The 25,674-nt window shown below is 36.6% G+C and overlaps 2 protein-coding genes across 2 annotated transcripts; both read left to right on the top strand.

The window, feature by feature from the left end:
• Positions 1-1,027: 1,027 nt before the first annotated feature.
• evx2 (even-skipped homeobox 2) lies at positions 1,028-3,620 on the top strand. Its single transcript, XM_028436831.1, has 3 exons — positions 1,028-1,421; positions 1,926-2,167; positions 3,012-3,620. Exons 1-3 carry the CDS (start codon positions 1,028-1,030, stop codon positions 3,618-3,620), a joined length of 1,245 nt encoding a protein of 414 aa, XP_028292632.1.
• A 9,769-nt stretch (positions 3,621-13,389) lies between these two features.
• lnpa (limb and neural patterns a) lies at positions 13,390-24,902 on the top strand. Its single transcript, XM_028436014.1, has 13 exons — positions 13,390-13,787; positions 15,413-15,489; positions 15,784-15,825; positions 18,282-18,469; positions 18,558-18,616; positions 18,708-18,748; positions 20,364-20,447; positions 20,531-20,582; positions 20,675-20,902; positions 22,568-22,673; positions 23,598-23,668; positions 23,975-24,133; positions 24,245-24,902. Exons 2-13 carry the CDS (start codon positions 15,463-15,465, stop codon positions 24,415-24,417), a joined length of 1,230 nt encoding a protein of 409 aa, XP_028291815.1. The 5' UTR covers positions 13,390-13,787; positions 15,413-15,462; the 3' UTR covers positions 24,418-24,902.
• Positions 24,903-25,674: the final 772 nt, after the last annotated feature.

The raw sequence follows: 25,674 nt of genomic DNA, 5'->3' as shown, positions 1-25,674 counted from the left end.
AAAAAAAAAAAAAAAAAGGCCCTAATTAAAAACAACAACAAAAAAAAAAAACTGTGTAATGTGTGTTTTTATACACAAAGATGAAGAAAATTGCGTTTTTTCATGAGTGGGAAAAATGCGTAGCGTTAAATACAGTTTAAAGCTTGGGAGGAAGTAAAAACAAAATAATAAAACAATAATGTGTAAAAATCTGTTGTTATTAAAATTAAAATAAAAACACCAGTGACCATGTCTTGTTACAATAAAAATGGAATATATCCTGAATTACAGTGAATTACGAAAAAAAAAAAAAAAAAAATATATATATATATATATATATATATACATTTTTTTTTAAATAAAAGGGATGAATAAAAGCAACATTTGGAGAAAGGGAGGGCGGAGAGAAGGGGAGGCAAACAACAGAGAATCAAAGGCTGATTATATTCCTAAATGAAGAGGGAAATGCTGCTCTGCTCATTTTATTAATCAGACTGTCAATTTCACCCAAGAGGCCAAACCCAAGAGCAATGTGAGACAGACTCAGAGATCAACCCAGGGACACGCACCTCCATCCTCTCTCCTCTCCTCTCCTCTCCTCTTCTCTCCTCTTCTCTCCTCCTCTTCTTCAATTGGATATTATCCGTCTGACCGAAGGCCGCCTCCATCATCCAGTGACAGCCCTCTCCTCTTTATTTGCTTATAAACCTGTTACAATAAATGATCATTGGAGCAACGTCAGCCCAGCATTTTAACAACGAACAGCCAACACTTCTTCTTTTTTTTTTTTCTTTTTTTTTTTTGATGAATGACATTTGGCTCTGATGTGAGGAGGACGCACAGCTCGCTTCTCGGTTGCAGATTCCTTCATTTTTTTTGCGTCTTGCTTATAAAAAGCTTTTAGATACACTTTATTTAGACAGTCGCTGAGTTGCATGCGGATTTAGCTCCGACTCATCTCGTTTGGTGCTCCAGCCTCCTGCAGGACAAGTGTCGTGGTTTGGGTTGGGTTTGGGTTTGCTCTCACCCCCCCGTCTTGCTCGGCTTAATGATGGAGAGGATAAGAAAAGAGATGATATTGATGGAGAGAGGTCTGCACAGTCCTGTGGCCGGGAAGAGGCACGCAGACACGCCGGGAAATTCGGTGCTGGAGGCCCTGGAAAACTCCCAGCACGGCGGACGGCTGAGTCCCAGAATAAGCGCGGCTTCCCTGCATGGGGGACTGGGAGATATTCCCACTAAAAGCAAGTTTGAAATTGACAGTCTTTTTGTTTCACACCACAACAACGAAAACAGCTCCTCGGCGGAGATTTCCTCGTCAGAAAGCAGGAAGAAAATGAGTCTTTACTCCGAAGTTTCACAAGAATCAGATATTAACAGCGATGTGGAAGTGGGGTGCCCTGCGCATCGCTCCCCGAGCCAGCACAAGGAAAACAACAAAGGTAATAATGCGTTATTTACCACATTTGATCTACTTATTTTTTTACTATTTATTTTTTTGTCTCATTATTATTATTATTATTATTATTATTATTATTATTATTATTCCATTATTTATCATTTTATTTTTCACTTTCACATCGAAGCATTTTATTTTTAGCCTATTCCACATTTGTTACTCATATCAAAGTGCAATCTTGTCATCAACATTTTCATTGTTAAATTATAATGACCGTTAGGTACAATTATAGACATATATATATATAGAGAGAGAGAAAAACAATCATAATAATAATAATAATCTGGCAGATATAAACCTGTATTTTAATATTTTAATGTACATGTTTACAATTTCATGTGTTTTATTGTGATGAATGTGTTGCTGTTGTGGCCGTGTCAAAAAATAATAATTTCTGCCACTGCTTCACGACACAAGTCTATCTATTGTATTCTATTCTGCCACACACTGATTAACAACGCCATTCGTTTATTTTATTTTTTTAAAGGTTTTTCAGACTCTAATTCAGCATCCTCGAACACAAGCGCAAACTCCATGTCGAACATGAACGGAAACTCATCGGTAGGCTTGAATAATTCAAACAGCGACCAGGTCAGGAGATACCGGACTGCTTTTACCAGAGAACAGATCGGAAGACTGGAGAAGGAATTTTATAGAGAAAATTACGTATCCAGACCAAGACGGTGTGAACTCGCCGCTTCACTGAATCTGCCAGAAACTACAATTAAGGTAAGGCTGCAAAACGATGCACAATTACATGATAATCCTGTACAAAAAATATTTTAATAAGAAATAAAAAATCCCTTTAAATTCTTCGTATTTTACCTATATAATTTTGAGTAAAATAAATAAATGTGACCATTTGATGAAATATTTCTTGATGTAAATAATGAATTTGATGACCAAAAATGTATAATTTAAAAATCTATAATTTAAAAAAAAAGTAAACTGTTTTTGTTTTTTGTTTTTACCTCAGACATTAGTTTAAAACGATTTCTTTACATATTTTGGACGTTCAGCATCTACACTAAAGAGCTTTCATTTTCAATTATTTGTTTTTTTTTTTTCTTCTTCTTTCTAGCAGGGACAAGAAAATTAAAAAAAACACAAAAGGAACAACAAAAAAAAACAAAAAAAAAAAAAAACACCTTGATTACAGGAAAAATACTATTTAAGGATCCATGTACACTTTACATTGCAATAATATGTCTGCTCAAAAGGGAGTGGGAAAGAAGAGAGATTTACTTAATCCCACCCCCATTTCCAAATCATACAATTTTCATCATATTGCTTCTGTCTGTTGGACTTCTATAAATACACAATAAGTACTAAACAGAATAGTAATCAGTAAGATATACAAGAAACAATGCAAAATAACAACAATGGTAATACATTCCATTCAATTCGCATTTAAAAACAACACCATAGTCGGTCTATTAAGCATTAAGCCCCATCCTCAGATAATACGTTTATGAAATGACTGGAAACTCTGAATACTGAGGCTTTTGTTGTGAACCCAGAGCTTGAAGCCAACACTGAAGCCTGAATGTGGCCCTTGTTCTGTTGTGTGCAGGTTTGGTTTCAGAACAGACGCATGAAGGATAAAAGGCAGCGTTTGGCGATGTCCTGGCCCCATCCCGCGGACCCCAGCTTCTACACCTACATGATGACGCACGCTGCTGCTACAGGAAGTCTACCTTACCCTTTCCACTCGCACATGCCTCTGCATTACTATCCTCACGTGGGTGTCACGGCAGCTGCTGCAGCCGCGGCCGCCACCGGTGCCGCATCGTCACCGTTCGCCACGTCTATCCGTCCCCTCGATACGTTCCGCGCCCTCTCCCACCCCTACTCCCGACCAGAGCTTCTCTGCAGCTTCAGGCACCCGGGGCTCTACCAGTCACCCGCGGGCCTCAATAGTTCTGCCGCTGCGGCTGCGGCAGCTGCTGCGGCGGCAGCAGCGGTGAGTGCGCCCTCCGCCACCGGGCCGTGTTCGTGTCTGAGCTGCCACAGCAGCCAGGCGGCCTCCGCCATCGGCTCCAGGAGCTCCGGCGCAGACTTCACCTGCACAGCCTCCGGCCAAAGGTCCGAGAGTGGATTTCTGCCGTACTCTGCAGCTGTTCTCAGCAAAACCTCAGTCCCCTCACCAGACCAGAGAGAAGAAAGCTCACTGAACAGATAACTCAACACTTTACCACTGCCATACAGGTTGGACTGGGACAACAGAAAAAAAATCCGCCATGTTATTTTGTGTCCATACCAGCCCACTACATTGTCAGTGACATCATTATTAAGTCAGTAATGCTCAACATGTTGCTCTTTATGTCCTAATTTAAATTATTAATCCCACAGAAAACCTTAAAAGGGGGAAACTTTTTAACCCCTTTTTACTTTTGTCAGACTTTAGCTCTCTTTTGCCAATACCATTTTTGCAAGTTCTTTTTGATACTTTTATTGAATTTTGTCCTTTCTTAAAACAATTTGGCCCATTTTTCATCCAAATAGGATAATTTTTGCCTAATAAAACGTGTTTCCTTTTCTCCTACTTTTAGTCTCTTTTTGTTCCACATTTCTGCCCTTTTTCACTTTTGTTTGCCACATTTTGCTACCCTTTGCCATTACCTACCACCTGGTTCCTCTTTATTTGCCCATTTTTTGGCCACTTTTGACTGTCTTTGGCCCATTTTCACCTTTCACTCTTTTCTTGCTACTTCTGGACCATTTTTGTCCAAATGTTACCATGTCTGCCTCCACTTGCTCGTTAACCCCCCCCCCCAAAAAAAAATAACGTAGTGGACTGAACCGGACCGACCCACTTCGGATCGACGGCCCACCGGGACGATGTCCGGTATACCAGAAGGCCAGTCCACCTCTGACATACATGTGTGATCAGTCCAATAGAGAATAGGCCTGCCCAAAAAATATTCACACAGACACACTGATAATAATAATAATAATAATAATATGTGAATTATTGAGCGCTTTTTTTATTTAAAAAAAATCCAACACCAAAATTAAACTACATTTTTTTTAAATATCAATGTCCACGTGTTGAACCAATAAAATACAGTTTTATTATTAATTAATTTACGATTAAAATCACACGATTTAATACGTCCCAATCCATGTGCTATTGTCAGGGATCACTAACCTTTCTGAGACTGTGAGCTATTTCGAAAATAGCTTCTTAAATACTACATTCTCACGGTTTCACTTTAACTAAAGGGTAAGATAATAAGGCACGGTCGTAAATGTTTCAGTTTAAACATGCAACACTTTATTTCTCCTAATTTATTCAAATGTTTTATTTTCTACATTTCATAGAAAATTCCCATTATGCTATTTTAGAGCTAAAAACACATTTTAACTGATTGTAAAATCATGTAGAATTTGTAAAATCCCCCTTGCGTTTTTTTTTTTTTTTTTTTTTTTTTAATATATTTTATATTTATCATATTATTTTAAGTTTGTTCTCACACTACTTTAAAGTCCTTTTTTCTATGTCCAAAGACGAACTCCTGCCTGTCACCTGCCCTCCCTTTGGTTTAACGATACAAACGCAACCTGATTATTCCATCTAAATTTAGATAGCACAAATTCCGTTTTTTCCCCCTTCCAACCAAGCTGCATATCTTTCTTCACTTCGCCTAATGGACTGAGTTTTTTTTTGGCAGCAATAGCATCTCCAACGCCCAGCATCCCCTCTATAGGGACCCCCCTAATCAGCCTAGAAGGTGCATATCATTTCACACAACCTCTTTTGGTGTCAATTTTTATGTTAATAATGAGAGGATCATGACAAAAATTGCCAATCATGTACCTTAGATATGGAGCTTCCTTTTGAATACATGGCTGCAAGAAAGTTCATCGTTTTGAGACCCGCTGTCAAGTGCTAACAACCCGCGGAGGGAAGTCATTAGACATACAAAAGAGCAGGAACAAAGCGACAGTCCATGGTACACAAATCGTAGTGTGTATAAATATCACCCAACACACACACACACACAAAGGATTTAGAATATCTCATATAAAGTAGTCTTCAAAAATCCCCTGATTTTTTCTTTTTTCTTCTTCTTCTTCTTCTTCTTTTTTGCTGATATAAGGCGAATACCTCAATATTTATCAGCCAGTGGTTCCATTGTACAAGTGCAGTATTTTCATTTGGTGCCATCCCTGTAGGACACATTCACTCACACAGTGATGGGGGCTGAGCTCAGAAAAAAAAAATAAAGAATAGCCTGGCTTTAAAATCACTCTGCACCTGTAAAAAGATGAGAATAAAAAATGGCTATTTTCATTTTAGTCGTTCCTGTTGGGACATAACCCATATGTTCGTTATGATACATGTGAACTGTAAATCAGTAAATACTTTGCTTATATCGCTGATAGTCTACTGATAGAAGGAATTGTTGACCCGAAAAATGCACAGCAAAAAAATGTGAACGTGGGTTATATCTTTTTTTTTTTTATTTTATTTTTTAAATCTTATTTTCTGTGACTTGCTGAATGTTTTTTTTTTTTTTTTTCATTTTTTTTTTTTTTTGTTGAAACACTGGATGTGCTTTCTCGCATAGCCCACAAAATTGACTTGTAAATTCCCCTTTAACAATTTAAATTCACGATTTGTCTCCTGTGCAATTTTTTTCTTCTTCTTTATTTCCATAAAAAAAAAAATGTGATTTTTTTATTATTATTTTTTTCAAATGGTAAAAGAGACTTTGAAGGGCTGATAAAGTGAAATGAAATAAGAAAAAGGATCAGCCTCTGTCCCCGAGGTCTCAGTTGTAACTATATCTCTGTATTTAAAATAACAATGACTGTATGAATTTAAATACTTTAACTTGGAAAAATGTGCAATATAAAATGTAAATTCTGTTATTTATTGATCGTGTTTGTTCTTGGAAAATAAAAAAAAAATGTTTACACTAATTTTTATTTATTTATTTATTTTTTGCCTCGATATATTACATTAATGCAAAACAGGATTTTTAAGATAAATAAATAAATGTTGCATCAGGTCAAATATCATCTATACATGATTTCTTTTTTCGATTTATCTAAAAATAGTTTAATATTAAATTATTTTTCCACTGAAAATAAAGACTTTCTATGTTTAGTTACATCTGTAGAAACCAAGTGTAACATTAATTTAAAAAAAAAAAAAAAAAAATACGTGAAAAGCTACAGGGAATATGAGACCTGCCATCACAGGTCATTCCGACCCTATAATTTACCATTATTTTTACATTACCTCTAAATGATACAAGCTGATACTGTCGTTAATTGCACTTGGTTAAAATATAGCCACACCAGAATGTCCCCTGGGGACTTTAAGATAAGTTGCTTTTTTTTTTAACGTCCCCTATTAAAGAAGCAGGATTAGGGGAGCAAATATGGTTGTGATGTATCACCTGGTTTCCCCTTGCTCTTTACCAAAGCGAGGGTTGTAACCCATACAACAAAATGCATTGAGATAGATGGAGGTGTAAAAATGAAAAGACAGAGGCCAGAAAAACACTGCCCACCATAACACGATTAGTTTTGTATCCAATGTGCAGGACAGAAGAAAGAATTCATCATAATGCAAGAAGACTGTCTGTCACCTTCCACTGAATGGTTTTTGACAAGAAAATAAATCCTCGCCTTGTTTAATATAGTTTATATTTTCTTTATTTCGGTGCTAATAGAAAATCCAAATTAAATGTCCACCAGCGAGATAGAAATGCAAAGATCGATGATCCTACCCCTATACTGTCCAATCACCCCACCCCCATTTAATTGACTGTATTTTCAGGGTAATTGAACTGCTTGTTGTAAATTGAGAATTTTATAGAAACGACATGAAAAGTGCTTTTACTGACATTCATCGCATCTTTGACATTGATTATCTGATCAGCGCCGTGTCATGCTAACCTCCAATTCTTCATTACACACTGTTTATGAGCTGTTACAGAACAACTTGCTTGTTCCAGAGTGATTGATTGCCTTATTAACGCGTGCTCTTGTAAGTGTGACCGGACTGATTACGATGCATATGTTTAGAATAATGTTTCATTTAGCTGACTGCGAGTAATGCAGGGTGACAGCTGCTGCAGGAGGACACAAAAAAAAAAAAAAAAAAACACCCTAAGCTACAGGGAGCAAGTGGGGCCAAAACACATTTAAGGCGGAACCAGGACTGAGAGTGCATAGGGCTGCTGAGCCCAAGAGTGACAGGCCAAGGAGGTCCAAAACATGCAGTATTCGTACTTTAGGGCTTCCTAAACGTTTACCCCATTTAAAAATATATATATATATAAAAAAAAAAAATTAAAACTAAAATCAACAAAAATTTTTAAAAATGCTTTCTATTTACAACACACTATGGTGCAATTTTTTTTTTTTTTTTTACAGCAATAAAATATAAACTTAATCGGCTACTACTGCAATAAATCTAGTTAAAACCTAGAATATGAAATAACAAATCACCATAAAAGTATAATATAAATGTGATGCACCCCTTGTGCACCCCACAGCAAACATAGTGTTAATTTTGTTGATAAAAAAAAAAAAAAAAAATTCGTCACAATTTTCGCTGGCAACTTTTTTTTAAACTAAATATGACTAACTAAAATACTCTATGTGAAGGAAAATTATATCAAAATATGTTAATATAAAGAGAAAATTAAAGGATAAACTCATGCTGTATATTTTAGTCTACTATCTACTAACCCAGGGCAGCTGTGGCTACAATAGTAGCTCGCCACCACCAGAATAATCCCTTGATTCTGTAAAGCGTCTTTGAGTGTCCAAAAAAGCGCTATATAAAATTGATGAATTATTACTATAATTATTATCTGTAGATTTAGTCGACTAAAATCTTAATGTAATTTAAATGACTAAAGCTAGACTATAACTGAAATAGTCCTGATGATGAAATTTCAACCAAAACTAAATTGTATTTAAGTCCAACTAGTCAACTAAAATCTTAATGTCATTTATTGGACTATAACTTTCTAGTCCTGGTGACCAAATTTTGACTAAAACTATGACTTAGTCAAAATTGTCTATTTATTGTTTCACAGGAAGAAAGAAAAAAAATGTAAAAGAAATGCAAACATATAGGAATTAGGGCTGGTTTGAATAAAATTGATGAAATGATTTAAATCGATTTTCCATTGAACGGCCTGTTATCGATTCATAAAATGCTAAAATCAATTGTTTAATACTTCTTTTCTACTGTGTGTGATGGAGTGCTGTGGGCTCAATTCGTAATGTAAACATTAATATTTTTAATACCGTATCAAGTTACAGATATAGTTTCTTATATTTACAGCATTAGCTCTCTGAGTATCTCTTCTATATTCAAGTATAATTGGTACGGGAACTGAAATATTCCAAACCAAATATAAAATCCAAATCGGGCCCTTGCGAAATGAATCAAATTTGGGAAATCTGAATCATCAGCTAGCTATAATGTATCATTAAAAGAAAAGAAGAAAAAAAATGATAAAGATCTCATGAAAGATCTCAAGAACCGTATAAAAGGTTATTATAGATTCTAAATTTCTATATAAGGCCGTGAAGTGACTAATTTGGAGCCTGGGCCCATTTAAAAGCAGGAATGGCTTTCCAAGGTCCCCATTTTGTTGATTGGCACCATAGATCACAAATACCAGTACCTTTTAAAACTTTATCAAAGCATTACATTTTTAATTTCTTTATTTTTACACTCGGCTCAGACGGTTCACCAACATGTGCTGCAGCTGGATGAGATTTATGCTACCATTATGCTTCTAAAGCGGTCTCTGCTCTGTTTGTCTCAAATCATTGCCTCTGTTCAAATGTTACTTTCATACATTACATGACATTAATTCAACTATAGCTCATTAAGACAGAATGAAATGGTTAAATTAACTTATCAACTCATAATGATGATGAATGAGGTATTAATTCAGATACAAGCTGGGCAATTTGCAATTTTGCGCATTTTGATGGTTCTTAGATAACATTTAATACAGCAGGTCAGCCCCTCAATCAATTACAGCAGCGTATGAGCCGGTCATTTGGAAAATCCTTTTTCATGCATATGTATTGAAACGTGTTCTCAATTACTTTTTGAAAATTGCTTATATTGGTTTTAGTGTTATTCTTTTTAGAGGTCCTTGGCTCTCTCTGGGTGTGGTTAAGGTGGTATTATACATTAAAGTTTGTCCCGGCAAAGCTTTTTTTTTTTGTACATAAACAGACGTTCCACAATTGTTTACAGATGAAACACATATGTATGTTGAAGGCTGAATTAAACAACTCACTCAAAACACAACCGTCTTTATAGCACAGAGAACACTTCAAATAGAACACCTATTTTTTTTTTTCACTTCTTTACCAGAACAACACTGAACATCAAATATACCAGAAGTGAGTAAGATTAATTTTAATACCTGTGTAGAGAACCTGGAGCCTACGCCTAATAATAATAAACACTTATGTTTCATTGTTTATATATATACTTTTTTATTTAGATGTATCTATTGCTATTGCATAGTAGAGGTGAGGACTTCTTACCATGCAAAAAATAAATAAATAAAAATATTATGTTCAACTTTATTTCTTAAAAAATCCTTCATATTGAACAATATAATATAAACTTGTTCTTTGTGATATTATGATTAGAGTTTACTTAACTTTCAAAGCAAAAAGGTCCAATTTAATGTAGAGACGTTGGTTTTCTCCATCCTCCGTTAGCAACCTTGTCCCAACCTTGTCCCATATACTCCCTGTGTGCAATCAGATGACTGTGTGGCAGGTTATTTAGTCCTAATTATTTTGTTGACATATACATCATCTGGTTTTTTTTAATTTATTTCTTTAAATGCATGACAGCTACCTACCAACACTTTTTTTTCCACTTCTATCCCAACAGACACACACCCCGTGGCTAAATGAAGACTTAAGCGTGATAACCAAGCTTGCTCGATGAGAACATGCACACAGAGGGACTGGGGGCCATCATGGTTTAAAGAGGAGATTTCTGCACTGTATGGCTGCACTCAATTTTCCCCAATTAATCCACCTGAATGACCAACAATTTTAGAGTTACTTTCAGAAACTGGCAAAAGCTAGCACTGTATTTGATTGAGCTCACTTAGCTGGAAGGTGCAAATACACACACACAAAAAAAAAAAATCAGTGTTGGGTTATGAATTTTTCACATAGGCCATTCATAATTTTTCAAATTATTAAAACAAAATCCAGTTCCCTAAAAATATTTTACAGTCTTATTTGAGTATTTATTATATAGTATAGACCCCTTAATGGCCTACATCATGAGTGACATGGCTGGAGGCAAAAACAGGAAACGCCGCTGGCCAAAGACTGTGGAAGCTAGTAATGTTACAGCTTTAGAATGTCGTCTTGTTGTGTGTTTGGGCGCCAGAATAAGAGGAAAAACGTTAGTGGATGTAAATTAAAGTTTTATACAATTCCAGCAGACACTCGTGCTTAGAAAAAACAAAGACAATTGTGGTTTTGCCAACAGGCTAAGCCCCACCCAACAAAATACGTCACAATGTTTACAAACAATCAAAGGGTCTAGAAGCCTTAAGTGACATTGAGACATGAAAGTGTGAGTAATGTAGACTTTTTACAGAATATACCCCATCCATCCATCCATCCATCCATCCATCCAAACCCATGCAGTCATCCTGTTTAGCATCCTAGGGCCATTCTTTGCAACCAGCTTCTTCATGGTAAACCCTGAAAATAAAAAGCAATATGTATATTGCGGCCACAAATGCTTGTCTTGGTCATTCAACTGGCTTGACTCTTTGATTCAAATTAATGAATAAATAGAGAAACAGATAGCATTCTAATATTCACTCGGGCAACTTAGATATAGGCCTACATAGTGTTGTAAAACTGGAATATGTTCAAATCCAACCTTCCATTTTCTTTACCCACTTCTTCCTGCACTCGGGGCCACAGGGGTCTGCTGGGGTCTATCTCCAACTCACAATGGGTGAACACCCCATACAGGCCACTTCAGTCTCAGGGCCACAAACATACTGTATATACACCAACAAGCACACACACACTAATTTGCTCCTATGAGCAATTTAGAGACTTCAATCGACTCTTTAGTCCAGGTTTTTGATTGCAGAAGTGCCTGGTCAATAACCATGCATGCAAGAATGGGGAGAACATGCAAACTTCACACAGACAGTAATATTATACCACTGAACGGGAACATAGGATTATACTTTCATGCTAAATACCATGCAGTTCAAATGTTTTCCAGTTGGTAACAGAACATTACCAAAACCAGTTGGGTGATAAAGAGAAAATATAAGAAAGCTCTCAATGTGTTTTTAATCTAAGAGGTCAGTATTATCACCCATAAACTGGAGCCTCAGATCCACCTGAAGCATAAAATCGTGAAAGCGTGAAAACACATACAGTAAGACAAGAGTTGACAACTTCTGATTTGCTATATATAAAGAGGCGAACCAGCACTTGTTGAGTGTTGGCTACCATTCCGTCAATTCACAGTTACTCCACTTTATGTAGACCTCAATTATATTACGTGGTTTTGGTTTTGTGGCCTTCTGTTGCCTTTATTATTTGTGCTAGCTAAATGCTGGTAAACCTCCTCAGAGATTATGGTTATCTTGGAAAGAATCTTTAGATTTTTTTGCCAGCACATCCACAATACATAAATCCTTGTAACTGGTGTTGTATTGCAGAGGCTCTGAAGTCATGAATCAAGACCCAAAAGTGGGTTACAGACTGTAGGGGTGGTTCTGGGTTCCTTTGGTTCCCTTGGGGCCAACCTATGGTTGATCTTGTGGATCCTGGGCAGCACACCGATCTTCAATAGTGGATCATACATGCATATCTGTTGTGGACGCACTGGTATGTCTGGGCCTTCAAAACCAACTTTTGTCGAGACTTAACTTAGCAATTCAAATAGTTTTGTCACACTTGAAGGGACACATCTACTCCCTCTGTTCACTCTTATCTTTATAGGGTGGCACAATGAGATGTTTCCTCCAAATCACACCACGTCACAGTAGTAGCCACACATTACACCAGCAGTTCAACTAATAACCAATACTGATGCACTTTTTATATACATGCACTTTTACATTGATGAACAGTTTTACTGATTAACTTTTTATTCAGACGGGCTTTTACTGTAACTTATGTTGTTTTTTATGATGATTGTGTCTGTTTGGCTTGAATCCTTGACAGTGTAGTTGAATGTTGTTGGGAGGGGCATGTGCAATTTCATTGTTCTTGTGCAATGACAATAAAGGATTCTATTCTATTCTATAATGCCATTTTTCATCATTCTTTGTCCTGTACTGCCGAGAACCCTTTACCCCTTTTAGAGTTCCTCCTCACTCAGGTGCAAGTGTGTCGTAAACATAATTTTTAGTTGCTCATAGGCAATTAAGAGGAAACATATTTTGTATAAATGTACTTTTATTTGTCACTTTTTCTAATGCCTTTTTTTAATGTACATTTGTAATGCTGGTACACAGCCAACTATATCACATATCACAGACAAATAAGTGTAATCTTATCTTGGTGTGAATTTGTGTGCAATATTTAATCTTAACATATTAATTCTGTCATTTAAATTTTTTTTAATATTTTAAGATTCTGCTTCTGGTTAGTTATCTTTTATTTATTTATTTATTTAAAATGTCTTGAGTAGTTCAATGTAAAAGGTATTACTTAAATCTTTTATCAATCAATCATTAAACAGTTAACACACACACACACACACACACACACACACACACACACACACACACACACACACACACACACACACACACACACACACACACACACACACACAGCAGGTCTATTTTGATTGTAAATGCAGTGGGCCTCATTCAGCTCTCAGATCAGCCCTGTAGGTCTTCCTTGGCCACGCCCCCTTCGCAGATCTTGAGCCACGCGGTTTACGTAGCCTGCCACGTCACACGTTCTACTTCTCTCCTTTGAAGTTAAACTCCTTCGAATTCATGCACTCAGCGCTCTTTGAAGTTACGATATGTTCGATTTTTCTTTCAACTTTGGGAAACTTTACCTTCCTCAGCTAGCTTTATTCGCGTTTTGTTAGCGAACTGTCAGCTTCATTAGCTAGCACCTCCCCTAACTTTAGCCGGTGTTACAGCGTCGCTGATATTGAACAGTGTGGACGTAGGTGAGGTTAAGAAGGTATTTTTGAAGGGTTGACTGCCAACTGCAACGTGGAAAAGCAACACCAACAACATTTTTCCCTGTGCAGTCGGACAAACTGTATATCTGACACCTGTCAAATCGACTTGAAACAAACTTTGAGGTCTGCTACAGCCTGGTAAGCTTTAAATACTAGTGAATGCTTCTGTTTGACCAAGAATAACTGTAGTACAAACTGCTCCAGCTCTGTGTTAGTATAGATGTGTGTTTAGTTTACTAGTGTCTGCTGCCCCAGTTCTACTAACATTGTTTGCGTTTTGTATAGATTAGATTAGTTATTGCACAAGTCTGCATTTTGTGGCTTTGACTCTTGATTGCATTGACTCCGTACGATCTCTGGAAGTGTGCTGTAGTATCTGCCAGCAAGAGGTTCGCTTTGGCAGCTAATCATTTAAGCCCTGTAAATTGCAGTTTGTGGCAAACTTTAGGTTAACTTATCAGTCGATAAAGAGATAAGAGAGTTTATATCTGCTCCTCAAATTTGTTCTATTTGCCCTTTCAACTTTTTGCAGAACCATGTTTTCTTTATGTCATCGTCATCCTCTTGAAATAGTTAATAATCATGGGGCATTTCAGGGTGTACTTTGTCAGCAAAATGACAAATATACTTCCATGTGGATGTTAAAGTATAGAAACCGTGTTGTTTCCACTTCACTTCCTTGTAACACTTTATATAGCAGAGTAGAAAACCCTGAAATAAGCCAATATAATGTTAGTTCTTTTACAGCCTAATGCAGTATTCACAGTAGTTTGATGTTTTGAATTTCAGGTGAAACTATTAGAAAGTGTAACATGTTTAGGCTACACAAAAATAAATAAATAAAAAAAAATGATATTGTATTAGAATTTCTATTTCTTTCTCAAATTTTTAATTTATATGATTGATTGACTTAATTCATGTCATGCATGCAATGTGCCCAACCCTCATGGGCTTATAAGACACCAGAAAGTTCAGTTGCAGTGGTTTACATTAACATTTCAAAGTTGCAGACTCCTGGCACAGTTCAATCTTGAATAATATGTTCTGTCCTTACAAAAAGTTTTTTGTAATCACCTAACCAAAAAAATTCAACATAAATTGAAGACATTTAAAAAAAAAAAAAAAAAAAAAAAAAATATCCCTTATGTTATCATACAATGTACAGTAAAACAAAGTGAATCTCATTTTCAATTTCATCTAGATATTTTTATTTCATATGTTTCCTTGTGACTTCATGAAATTTCTACAATTAATCTGTTTTTTCCTAGAACTAAACAGTTTTTAGTCACTAGAAATATGTCATGATTAAAAAAACAAGTGTTTTGTGCCACATTATTTAATGTTAAACTACAAACAGCTTTGTCATTAGAAGAGTTTTGTGATTTTTGGATTTAATTCGTTGCATGTTGTCCCAATTTTAAAGGGGAAGTGAAATTGGAATCTTTTTTTAAAATATATTATGAAAAGCATCTATTTCCCTTTATTTTAAATTATCATTTATTTTTCACGTATACCCCTTTTAAACTCAACACTCTTCTGCCATCTTGGCTGACACATGAATGGGTGGATATATCATTATTATTACCCTGCACCATTCTAGGTGTGCTTTGTTGACGGTGTACGTCCAACCCCAAAACACCAAAATAACAATGAAAAACATGAATGCTTTATTAGCAATTACACCAAATCGATCCACGTGTCAAAGTGTTTGACGTCCCCTTTAAATGCTTTGACTGTGTGCTGACCATCACTGTTATCCACAGGTTCTGCTGTAAATCGTGACAACTTTACTCGGCACTCCCTCTTCATCAGCATGGGAGCCCAGATCTCATGGTGGAGGGTTCGTATTTCTGCTCATAAACTCACATTTTTCTCACAGTTTTCTACTAAATACCATCAGTTAAAAAAACTTAATATATTAACCCACTTAAAGCTGTATGAAGGATCAGTTCTAGTTTGTTTACTTCAACATTGCAATTTTTAGTGACATGCAAAGCCTTGATTGAGGATATATAGTTGGCAAAATGTTGGTTTTTTTTTTTTTTTTTTTTTTAGTTGTTTGCACGTCAGCACATGATTGTTTCAGCGACTGAATATTTTCTCTGTGTATCTGATTTTAATGTTTGTTTTGCAGTCAAAACCATCCACTGTGGAGATTCTGGAAGGGATTGACAAGGTATTTATTACTTAAAATTGTGCTTTTTGAGTTTAAAAAGAAAACAAAAAAATGCATCCACCAAAAACAGCATTTTTTTTAAATATACCCAATTCAAGTCTTGTGTGCTTTTTGTGTTTGCATTGTTTGCTGTTTGTGATGTGTACACTATGATAAGTTACTACGTGTTTCGCAGTCATGTAACATTGCTGTATTTCCTGCACTTTGTGCCCTACAGCAACACTGGAAACCATAACCGTTTTTGCAGAAGTAAAGTGAACAGCATATGTTGTTTGCTAAGTTGCTGACTGAGTGACGTGGCTTTACTGTTCCTCCATAGCAAAGCTAGTGCTAGGCTATTTTCAGCTCCTGTCCTTGCAGGAGAGGCCATATGATGTCTACATGTCAAGAAGTTGTCAGCTGGCATTGAAGTTGTGCAGAAATAAGAAGAGGGTGTTTGTGTTAGATTTGCTATTATGATGCATGCATGGTACACCTTTAAAGGTGAACATGTGAGTAGCACTCAGTGATCTACACTGGCCACGGTTACATGATGTTTTTTTAATTTGGAATTAGTTATTCTGAATTAAATCATTTGGGTTTAAAGTGTTCTGCTTCGTGTTTACATGGAAATAGTAATTCCCAAATTGAGGTTTACATGGAAAAGCGGTTTATTCGGCTTTATTTCATTCCGCTTTAGGTCTGGGGGTTGGGAAGGGTTCTGATTGGATGGGAGCGAACGTGACGTATCATATCTATCGGATTTATCGCATTTACTTCTAGTGCCAGCAAGCCTGTTCCGTTTACCGAGGTCCATGTGTTTAATAAGTCCGTGTGAAAGTCTGCATGTTTATGCCTCCTTCCATCCACTCTTTTCATTATATCCATGTCTTTTAAGGCTCTTATTCAATAGTGTCTGCTCTTGTCCGGGCCGCCGCCGCCATCTTGGATAATGTTGTCACCATCGCGTCATTGCTGCAAGTCGCGCCAGCGCAGAACGACCGAAATTAACTTAAAGCTGGGAATGAAGCAAGTTAAGTGTTTACTTGATAGAGGAATTATCTAATTTGGAATGAAAATTGGAATAAACCAGCCACTTAATTCAGATTTAAGTTTAATTAGGAATTAAGTGTTTACATGGTCAGGTTAAAGAGGAATTAACTTTTATTCTGCTTTAAAGAGGAATTAATGCTCCAATGTAAACGTGGCCACTGTGGATCCACTTTGACCTAGAGAGGGTCCTATTCTCCCCAACAGCTATTTTTAGGTTAGCTAGTCAACACTACTGTAAATCAGGGCTGCTGTTATATACTAGTGCGAGATAAGTTAGAATAATGAGTTATTGTATTGATTTATAAGTGTACTCATAACCTTTTTCAAATTGGTTTTAAATCTAGTGTCATTGAGTGAGGCTATATTTGGAAATATTTACTAAATGCCATTGTTTACCAAGACTCTTGTAATAGTCTGTGATGTGATGCTTTTGGTGTTAAGCTTGCATCCCAAAATAAGTTGGCCGCTTGTTGCATCTGACTGAAAATATGACTCCTCCACAGCATGTGAATAGAGGGCAGGGAGCGCTTACTTTACTCAGCACGGAATTGGATGTTTACCAAAAAGGGCGTGGACACATTTTCTGAAATCTATTTAACATATTTGTTTTTTCTTTCGGTTTCTTATAACTTTATATTATGGTTGATTTGTTACTTTAGAGCATATTTATACTGAATATTTTCGCATCAATTTCAAAAGCTGGAGAAATGTTTTGTCCATAAGCTGCATTCAACCTCAATAAATCAAATAATTGTTGTCGAGATAACGGTTGGAATTGGGTGATGAAAGTAAAAGTGTTTCTAACTGGTTTTCCACTGGGGTCGCGAGAGACTGGGAGGGTGTTTCCGGATACCTTTAAGAAACTAATATTATTTTTTTAACAATTTGAGCCAATGTAACTTCATTCTTCATTCTGCAACTACACCAAACTTGCCCTATTATGACCTATTTTCATCACTTTTTCTTGCCATATATTATTTCAAGACATTTTCTGCACTTTTCCCACCAAATGTCACATAATATTGACCCATTTTTGTCACTTTTAACTTATTTTCACTATAATTTAAGCTTTTTTGCTAATTTAACCACATTAAGAATTTGTCATGCCCATTATTTGCCAGTTTAAACTAACTGTTCTTATTAATTGGTCCAATATTGACACTTTGATCTGTTTTGACCACTTTTTCTGTCTTTGTTAGGCCACTCTAATTTGCAACTTTTAACCAATTTCTGTGGTTTTCAAAATCCCATTTTACCACCTGAAAACTACTGGTGTACAGCATTGTCAGCGACCATGTCAGCAATCTCTCCCTTCACTTTTTTGATCATTACATTATTGGTACTTTAATAAGGACAACAAAGTACTTTAATCCTAACTTTTTATTAATGTATTCTTGTTGTGGTTTTTTTTTTTTCTCTCCCAGGACGTTCAGATTCTAAATGAGTACAACCAGAAGTATCAAAGGCAGTTGAAGCAATGGGTCGGACGGCTGCTGATGCATTCGTCCCTTCTCTACTTGATCACTTTCATGGTTGTGTATTTTTGGTTCCTCCCCAAGCAGCCAATGGGACGCTTCATCATCTCTCTTTTTTTCATAATCTTTCCCTTTTTGTAAGTACACAGAAAGATAAGTAGATTTTGTTTACGCAGAACTGCAACTGTTCTACTATTTAACACCCGTTTCCTTCTTTGCTTTCAGAGTTTGGGCGATTCGAAAACTGCTCATAATTATTTTCACTAGAAGAATTGAAAAGAACAGTAAGTGGCCTTTTGCATTGGTACATAATTTGCATCAAAATGTTTTTAATGTTTAAAATGAAAAAAATATAATTGTTTTCTTTATTTCTAGATGAAAAGTTGGAAGATCTTAAAGCCAGAAAAAGGAAGATAGTAAGTGTGTTTTGCTGCTACTTTTTGTCTTTGTTGTATAACTGACCTTGAAACAAAATATAGAAGATATGCTTCATTGAAATAATGCAAGATACAATTCTGATGAGTATAAGAACAAAAAGGCTGTTTAGCATGTTTTGTTTTAAAATAACAATAAAGGTTAATATGCGTTTGCATTATTTTTCAAAAATCAAGAAGCTATTTTGGATATTTCAATGCAGCCAAGGTTACATTTGGATTTTGGCTAACATAGTGGCACAATTTTCCAATCAGATATAATAATCTACAAGTACCCAGTAAAATATTACTCAAATAGTAGTTGATAAGAATTAAAAAAATAAAAATAAAATCCTTAGTTTTTTTGGTTGGTCACTGAGAACCAGTTCTCATTTACAGTGACGATTTAGAGATTTCCCTCAGTTTTACTGCGGTTAGAGAAAACAAGTACCGGTAATTCCATTGATAAAAATATTAAGTAATTCCACGAATAAATAATGATCTAAGATGACTTTAGACTTAGACTAACAAAAGCCGCCTGTCTTGCATGTGATGTGGTTGCTATCATAAGCCTGTGAAAACAGTTGTTAGAACCGTACCGACTCATATCTTGTGACTTAACAGCAATGTTGTTCCCTAACTTTAAAAAAAATACACCCATAGGGCAATTTTTTTGGAATACAGGTCACATTTATTGATAATAGTTGAAGCTAAAGGTTTTTTTTTTTTTGGAAGAGTAATATTTATTTGTAAAATATTACTGTTCTATTTAGCTTAATACATCAAATCGCGGGTGTAAAACCAAAACATAACCAACATCCAGGAAACAAGTCATGAATTACTTCCTGATTTTAAATGAATGTGTTTGTCTTTGAAATAATGTAATATTATCTTGAACTTCTCAACTCAACAATCTATGAGGTTCGTTGGACTTTAAACAGTACAGTTATTGAAGCCTCTTATACAGACTCTCTTAATGTCACTTTAATTAATTGCATTTAGAGTGGGAAAGAGATAAATCCGAGAAATTGCTTGTCATCCTCTGTCAAGTTTAATAACTTTCAATAATTAGGCCTGATGGATTTTCACCCTCTTCATTATCGAAGTAGTGAATGTAATTATTCTTGATGTTACACATAAGCATTTACTCATTATCTTTGTTTGAAAATGAAAGTACATGTTGCCCTTTTATTGCTAACGTGTATCTGGAAGTTTCATAAAGGTGGGCTACCTCAGAGAATTTAAGTACAACACAAATCATACTGCTTTTGATTTTTGTTTAACAGGGTCCCCACGGTTATGGAATTCCTACAAAAGGCATGGAATTTGAATAAATGATTTTCCAGTCTTGAAAGGGCATGGAATATTTGAACTGTTTTGGCTATGTAGCGTATTTTATTTTAATGTTTGAAACATGTTAAACCCCAAAGATGTTGAGCTTCAAAGTGAAAGTGCTTGTGCAAAAATGATCTTAGTCCTGAAAATTTGGTAAACAATTCGGGAAAAGTTTTGAATAATTGTTGTGAAAAAGGTGTGAGAACCCTGGTTTAAACAATTTAAACACACAACAAACCACATTACACACTGTTTGGTAAATGTGTTTGCTTTTGTTTTACAGCTTGAAGAAGTTATGGAAACTGAAACTTATAGAAACGCCAAAATTATCCTGGAGAGGTTTGATCCCAACTCCAAACGAACAACAGTGAGTTGAACAACTGTGGATAAGTACTTTTCATAAATAATTTTTCTATAGAGCTGATCATGTATATTATCTCCTGTTTAAAGGAAATTGAATCCACTCCAATCAGACCTCATCTCACTCCGAAACCAGGACAAGGTGGCAAGAAGTTGTTTTGACTTTCACACACTTTCACGTATATTCTTCTTCTTCTCCTATTGTTAAATATCCTGCAATGTTTTCTGTGTTAGAGCTTCGCCAGCGCAATGTCAACTCACAGATCCCCCCGGCAATGATGAGTCCTGCAAGCGCTGCTGCTGCCGCCGCCCGCCCTCCTCTTGCCTCGGGGCCCACCTATCCAGGACGATCCTCCCACTCTGCTCCTGGTGGACCCCCAGAGAGAAGCCTGTCAGCCATTGCTGCTCAGCAGAGCTTGATAAGGAAGCCCGTGACCTCTGGAACACCTGTTCCAGGAGTCGGTGAGTTACCTGCACACAGGGGGCCCAGATCATAATGTGGTCGATTAAGGTGTGATTTCCTCTTCCCTGGCTCACTGTTCCCAGTAGCACAAAGCTATAGGGTTTGTGTTGTCAGCAAAGTTGTGCTGTATTATAGAGTATTTGAAAACGCTAATTGTAGGAATGTAAGTTTGAAACAGCTTTTCTCTACCAGGTTATAAAGTTGTGTGTCTAATGTTGCTTTTGGAGGCTGACCAAATCTGCATCTTTAGCTGGTTTTGAAGATTTTATCTGGTTACCTACTTGGCAGAGGTGAAAGTAATTACAAGTTTTACAAGTACTCACGTTACTGTAAATGCAAATACAAAAATTTGGGGGGCTGGGTCGGTAGGGGGCCTTGGGGTTGGGGCGGTGGCGGAGTGCGCCGGCTCCTCGGCTTCTAGGTGCTTTCTCGGGTGTGTATGTGGGGGGCGGTGGCTGCCTCTCGGCTTGGTGTCTTGGGGGCATCTGAGGGGCTGCTCGGCCGGGGGGGTTGCCTGGGCTCCCTGGCCCCCGGTCTTTCTGCTATTCTGGCTGCTTCATCGAGTCCAGGGCAGCGCTTGGGTTTACAGTGGCAGTATCTTGCACATACATGGGTCTACGATGCACTAGCATGCCTTGGACTGTGGGATAAAACTTGTCGTGGGCTTAACTTTAGACAAGTTGATCCCAAATACCTGTTTCAGGTATTACCACTCACTCCTTCCCTCTGCCCACAGCCACCACCATTATAGTTAAGCCTCACACCTACAACTTCACATCTCACTCTCACTTTACAGTAATCAACCTTATGTATGACTTACTTGTACTTGAGTAAAATTTCAATCAAGTAACAGTACTTCTACTTGAGTAGGATATATCAGTACTTTTTACACCTCTGATAATTGGAATTTAAACTTTTTATAGATCTGTTCTTGCATTTGGAGGACATGTGTGGCGTGAGGACAGATGAGATTTTCAGTATTAATTATTTCAGGACTCTGGCCACTAAATGGAAAAACATGTAAATAAGTGCAAATAGTATCTTTTTTTAATATGCTTTCGGACTTGAGTGAGCTGCCTGCTGTAATTGCAGCGTCGGATGCCAACTGCGAGGTATGCGCGATGCAGCATCACATTAACTATGATTAATTAACCAGACCTGCGTTTGTTCTCTGGGCAATGGTGGTGGAATCTCTCTCTAAATGTCTTTTGATGTTTATTGAAATTGCCTTTGGCACTGGGAGCACCTCACAAATGGTTTACATGACTTGATGTTATCACCTGCTCCGGTTCTAAATTGAAAGTGAAAAGCAATTTCATACAAAGAGTCACCACAGAGTTTCCATATGTTGGTAAATTAATAAGCAGCGGGATGCTCGGACTGTGCCAAGCCTCGCTGAAATGACCAGTCATCTTCCTATGATTGCTCTTGATGTTGGATTATATTAATTACTGCTCACCCACGCAGCAGGGATTTGAGATGTGCGTTGGAAGTGGGGGCCAGTGGTGAGTCGTTAAGGAAATGGGGCAAGTTTTAGTGGAATTCATCCCAGTTCACACAGCAAATCACTTCAGAGATGTTCCTGTCAGCAGCCGTGGGTTATTGGGGTTAATGTTAGATTCTGCAGACTGTGTCTAACCAGCGTTGATGTTGTGCTTTAACAGGGATGCACCCCCCAGGCCCACATCTGTCCAGACCAGTGCTGCCCAGAGAAAGAGGGGCTTTTGACCGAGTCCTTGAGTATCTAGTAGGCGCTGGGCCTCAAAACAGGTACATGTATCCTCTATGACAGGGCTTCTCAACTGGTGGGTCGCAAACCTGCTTTCAGAAGGTCTTTGAGCATTTACAATGATTAAAGTAGCATTTTGAGATTAGAGCCTTTTAATATATACACCAACAATGCAGGTTTTTAAAAAAAATATAGTGCCAGCTGCATATTTTTGCTAGCAGTGGTAAACTGTTATGTTATTTTCAGAAATCCTGATAATGTACAATTTTATTTTATTTTTGAATTGAAAATTCTGATATATTTTTTTTAAACTAATTCATTCTTGGCTGGAAATAATGTTAACAAAGGAAGTTTATCTGTAAAAGACACAAAAATAAAAAATGTGCCAAATGTATTTTTACAGCTACTAATCAATCAATCAAGCTTTATTTATATATATATATATATATATATATATATATATATATATATATATATATATATATATATATACACAAATTAAATTGTAGATCAATTGTAAATTAAATTGTAGATCAAAGTGTTTCACAGAAGTTTGCTTATGTGATTGACAAAAGGAAAAAATTATAAGACTAATGCACACAGAAGTAAATTAATAAAGACAGAAATAATTATGATGGTGAAGAAAAAAAAAAGGAAGGAAACAATTTTTAAAATTAAAGAAACACTAAAAATCAAGAACCCTAAAAATCATAAAGCACTACATAAAAGCCAGACTGAATAAATAGTTTTTTGTGATAAACAATGATATATAATTTAGTTTTTTTTTAACTGCTTGTTGAAATTAAAAACTTTCCTTAATTTTGGTCATGGTTTGTTTGAAGAGGTGATGGTCCGACCAGTTGAGAGAGAGCCGTCACCTTTGTTAAACCATATTCCTGCACATTGTGTCTCACTTTTCATGCTACACGTCATCTTAACAATATTGTCTCTTGTTTTTTTCTCAGATACGCTCTCGTATGTCAGCAGTGTTTGTCCCATAACGGCATGGCATTAAAAGAAGAATTTGAATACATCGGTAAGACTTGGAGGTTCCCAACACTGTTTGTCAGCCCCCATCAAACACCGTGCTTTCATTTGCCCTCTAGCATTTGGCAACATAGTATATCAAATGGCTCTTAAATGCCTCTGCCACAGCCAACTCCAGTAAGCAAAAAACCAAACAAGATTGAATATGCTAAGTAGTGCCGCTCATCAATCTGAAATGTTTATGCTTCCCAGCCGTTTTTTTGTCATTGGTTCGTAGTCATGTATATTAATCTGTGTCAGCCACAGAATGTATCACTGAGTTTACATAAACCACCATGTGTTTTTTGGCTTTTAGCCTTCAGATGTGCCTATTGTTATTTCTTGAATCCTGCGAGAAAAACCAGGCCTCAGGCACCCAGACTCCCCGAGGCCACCCGTGAACCAAGACCAACAATGGAGCCAGTGTTACTATCATCTGGTGCTGCTGAACCTGAAGACAACCATGTTCCTTCAGGTGAGAAAAAAAAAAAAAAAAAAACCTCACAAGCTGGCTTTTTTTTTTTACACTCTAGGTTCTCCCAAAGATGTTTATAGATTTTAATGAGAAACTGTTTGTATTTATCAGGGAAATCGACACCCACTGATGTCCCACCTAGAACAGAAACCCCCGAGCAAGGCACACCAACGTCTGCAGAACCTGGTTCTGCTTCAATCAACCAAAATACCCCCGAGTCACAGGAAGTTCCTGTCGAGAAATCCGACACCGAGCACGATGTGTCTGCCATGGAAGTGGAATGAAGCAACAAAGCTGAGCTGCATCTTCTATTGGATGAATTATTATGCAGATAAGCTAATATGGTAAAATGCTTACTGTCAGTGTTTTTTGTGTGGAATGCTTTTAATAAAGAACTTTCACCAGCTAATTATGATACCGCAGCGTTTAGTGGCTGATGCCGTCCCCTTTTTGCTGTTCCCTGCTTAGTCACATGCCCTTGAAAGCAATCCGTGACGGAATTCTGTCTGTTTTTGATGTTTGTGTATTTTTTTAAATGTTTTATTTGTTTTTGACTGAAAAGATAAAACTACAGAAACGTGCATCATGCAGGAAAGTTTATATTTGTGGGAATTTATTTATACACATTTTTCTACACAAGCTGCACCTTTCATTAGCTGTGGTCTTTGCAATATAGAGGTGCTAACATGTTTACAAACCACGGTACCATGATAGGAATGTATACAGTTTGTATTTATTGCCAAAAGAAGTAATCAGCACTCACTGTACCTTAAATGCCTTTTTATGTTTTAAGGAAAACTATGTATCGTAGAAGAGTCACGTGACTCTTTACTGATTACATCAGTTGGCTGAATGTTTAATTCCTGTATTGTATAACTATCAATTAAACTACTATATATATATAACTGTTTTGTGTGCTAGTGTGTTACGTAACACAACATCCACCAGATTGTGTCTCACCCGTAGGGGAAACGACATCTGCACTTTCATGAAAACAAAAAATCATCCCTCTCACTTTTTACAGAGGGAATTATTGTCGAAAACAAATTAGTCCAGTTAGATTGATTGAATGGTGATCAAGCCAATCACAGCCAGCCAATTGACGAAGAGTTAACAGCGATGAGTAAAGTGACAAAAAATATGCAACGGGTGGCATGAAAAGTGTCTTAAATGGGTCGTATGTAATGGCTAAAGGTAACTTAAATTAGCAAAATGTGGCAAACAATAGTCAAAGAGTTGGACAAAGAGGCAAAATGTCGGGAAAAAAGGAAACAAGCGTTATCTATTTGGTAAAAGGTAGCCTATTTGGATGAAAAGTGGCAAAAAAATTGGTTAAAAGCGTCAAAAACAACTTGCAAAAATGAGCCAATTTAGGAAAAGGGGGTATTTATTGGTAAAAGGAAACTAAAATCTAAAAAAAAAAAAGGGTAAATTTTTTTGGAAAAGGGGCAAAAATGGGACAAAGGAAGTTGCAAAATGGCCAAAGAAAAAATGCTTCCCCCTTTTAAGGTTTTCTTGGGGAATAATGATTTCAATTAAGA

Source organism: Gouania willdenowi, chromosome 21 (assembly GCF_900634775.1).
Source record: "Gouania willdenowi chromosome 21, fGouWil2.1, whole genome shotgun sequence".
Classification (NCBI taxonomy): Eukaryota; Metazoa; Chordata; class Actinopteri; order Blenniiformes; family Gobiesocidae; genus Gouania; species Gouania willdenowi.
Note: the sequence above shows the minus strand (reverse complement) of the source record. Positions and strands in the feature narration are given on the sequence as shown.

What these genes read in the sequence shown, in the direction of transcription:
- evx2 (XM_028436831.1), top strand. Translation starts at nt 1,028, where the DNA reads ATGATGGAGAGGATAAGAAAAGAGATGATATTGATGGAGAGAGGTCTG. An exon ending in GCACAAGGAAAACAACAAAG is followed by an intron (nt 1,422 to 1,925) that starts GTAATAATGCGT and finishes ATTTTTTTAAAG; the next exon opens with GTTTTTCAGACTCTAATTCA. An exon ending in TGCCAGAAACTACAATTAAG is followed by an intron (nt 2,168 to 3,011) that starts GTAAGGCTGCAA and finishes TGTTGTGTGCAG; the next exon opens with GTTTGGTTTCAGAACAGACG.
- lnpa (XM_028436014.1), top strand. Translation starts at nt 15,463, where the DNA reads ATGGGAGCCCAGATCTCATGGTGGAGG. An exon ending in CCCAGATCTCATGGTGGAGG is followed by an intron (nt 15,490 to 15,783) that starts GTTCGTATTTCT and finishes TTTGTTTTGCAG; the next exon opens with TCAAAACCATCCACTGTGGA. An exon ending in AGACAACCATGTTCCTTCAG is followed by an intron (nt 24,134 to 24,244) that starts GTGAGAAAAAAA and finishes TGTATTTATCAG; the next exon opens with GGAAATCGACACCCACTGAT.